Source organism: Pterocles gutturalis, unplaced genomic scaffold (assembly GCF_000699245.1).
Source record: "Pterocles gutturalis isolate BGI_N339 unplaced genomic scaffold, ASM69924v1 scaffold24777, whole genome shotgun sequence".
Taxonomy (NCBI): Eukaryota; Metazoa; Chordata; class Aves; order Pterocliformes; family Pteroclidae; genus Pterocles; species Pterocles gutturalis.
Genome location: NW_010113499.1, coordinates 8,668 through 10,938, shown reverse-complemented (window position 1 = coordinate 10,938; position 2,271 = coordinate 8,668). Strand labels below are relative to the sequence as shown.

Below are 2,271 nucleotides of genomic sequence, written 5' to 3'. Positions count from 1 at the left end.
CCCGACTCTTCCCTCCGGAGGCTCCACAGCGACGAGGGGCCAGCATGACAGCAGCAGCGCAGCGCCGCTGCACTGGGGACACTCCATGTCCCTACCTCACACCGCCGGAGCCAGCACGCACCAGGAGGTCCCAGCAGCTTTGGCAAAGGCGAGGCGCAGCTCCACGGCAGCGCTGCCGGAGCCAAGGAGGGGAAGGAAGAGGAAACAACCCCTCGTAACGCACGCAGAGGCGGCGAGGAAGTGATTTCAGGGATGCGCAGGACTTGGCCTCTTTCCACGCCAAGTCAGCGATGACACAGCCAAGCATCAGGTGCAAAATCAGCAGAACCAGCCCCTCCCGGGGCCCACATCAGGTGCAAAATCAGCAGACCCAGCCCCTCCCGGGGCCCAGGACGGACGTTTCTTCACCGTGGCGCAGGAGCTCTCTGCGGGGAGCCGGCAAGGCGAGGGGCTGGCTCCCAAGGAGAAGGATACACGTGGTTGCAGGAGAGGCGGTAGGTGTTCTCGATGATCCCCTCCTCGTTGACGTCCACGAAGATCTGCTGGCCGCAGACGGCACAGACGCTGTCAGAGAGGTGCTTGGTGGGCATCCCCGAGGAGCTGTAGAACTGAGCCAGAGCAGAGGGAGAGCGGTGACAGCGGGAGGACACGCGTCCCACGCCCGCGTCGGCACTGCTATGCTTTAAGGAAGGGCTGGGCTCAGCGCCTTGAGTCCACCCTCGGCTTTTAGGGCTTAAAAACCTCGTTATGGGTCCAGCTGCAGGGAAACAACTACAAGAGGACAGGGAGCTGCTCAGTGACATGGTGACCCTTCACACCCCAGCCCCGCACCCACGCTGGGGACCACCCCCCTTTGCTCCCCGACCTGCCAGGGCCAGCGCACCCATGCCAGGCTGGGGACAAGAGCAGGACAAGCTGGAGGTCCCAGCTTTGACCCAAGATGACAACCTTGGGCTGGCAGTCACAGCCCAAGCCGCCAGCCCCGCAGGAAGCCCGGAGGGCCAAAGAGCGAGGTGCGGAGCCCACCACCATGTCCAAGCCTGCTGGCTCAGCACCAGCCCAGCGCGGCACGCAGAGGGTGTGGGCACGCAACCGGGTCTACCCGCGTGCAGCTCTGGTCCCCCACGCTCCAGGGACGGCCCCACGCCCCGGGTCACTCGTGCTGTGTCCCAGCTCCCACGGCCAGGCTGGGAGATGGAGAATCACGGAGTATCTCAAGTTGGAAGGGACCCGTCAGGATCATCGAGTCCAACCCCCTGCTCCTCGCAGGACTGTCTAAAACTGAACCATGCCTAAGACCGTTGTCCAGACGCTCCTTGAACTCTGCCAGGGTTGGTGCCAAGACCACATCCCTGTGGGGACTGTTCCAGGCACTGATCACCCTCCTGGTGAAGAACCTTCTCCTAATGCCCAGCCTGAACTTCCCCTGATGCAGCTTCATCCCATGGCCTCGCGTCCTCGTGCTGGTCACCACCTCCTCCTCTGCTGCCCACTTTGCGGAAACTGGAGGCTGTGATGAGGTGACATGAGGTCACCCCTCAGCCTTCTCCAGGCTGAAGGTGCCAAGTGACCTCGTACATCTAGCCCTCGAGACCCTTCCCCACCTTGGTCACCCTTCTCTGGTGACACTCTCATGATTTGATGGCCTTCTGATATTGAGGTGCCCAAAACTGCACCCAGAGCTCGAGATGGGGTCCCATCAGCGCGGCGCAGAGTGGGACAATCCTGTCCCTCAACTGCCCAGTGATGCTGCGCTTGATGCACCCCAGGTCGGCTCCTTGGAGCAGCCAGGACACACCGCTGAGTCCTGTTCCGCTTGCCACCAACCCAAACCCCACCATGACTTTCTGTGGGGCTGCTCCTGAGCCTCTCGTCCCCCAATCTGTACATATACCCAGCGTTGTCCCATCCCAGGTGGAGAATCAAGCTTTTGCTCTTGTTCAATTTCACATGGCTGGTGACCGCCCAGCTCTCTGGTTTGCCCAGATCTCCCTGTCAGACCTCTCTGCCCTCGAGGGAGTGCACAGCTCCTCCGAGTTTAGTGTCACTGGCAAAACACGCCTCGGGCAGAGACCTAGAACCACAGGATGGTTTGGGTGGGAAGGGACCTTAAAGCCCATCCAGTGCCACCCCCTGCCATGGGCTGGGACCCCTCCCACCAGCCCAGGTTGCGCAAAGCCTCATCCAGCCTGGCCTTGAACCCCTCCAGGGATGGGGCACCCACAGCTGCTCTGGGCAACCTGGGCCAGGGTCTCCCCATCTTTCCTGGAG

General features: G+C 62.1%; 1 protein-coding gene across 1 annotated transcript in view; it reads right to left on the bottom strand.

The window, feature by feature from the left end:
* Positions 1-2,271, bottom strand: part of RNF121 (ring finger protein 121) — a gene marked incomplete at both ends in the record, with an annotated part of 8,541 nt that overhangs the window by 1,225 nt on the left and 5,045 nt on the right. The window contains one exon of the mRNA XM_010074533.1: positions 475-622. Within this exon, the coding sequence (XP_010072835.1) occupies positions 475-622 (148 nt within the window). The remainder of the gene's footprint in view (positions 1-474; positions 623-2,271) is intronic.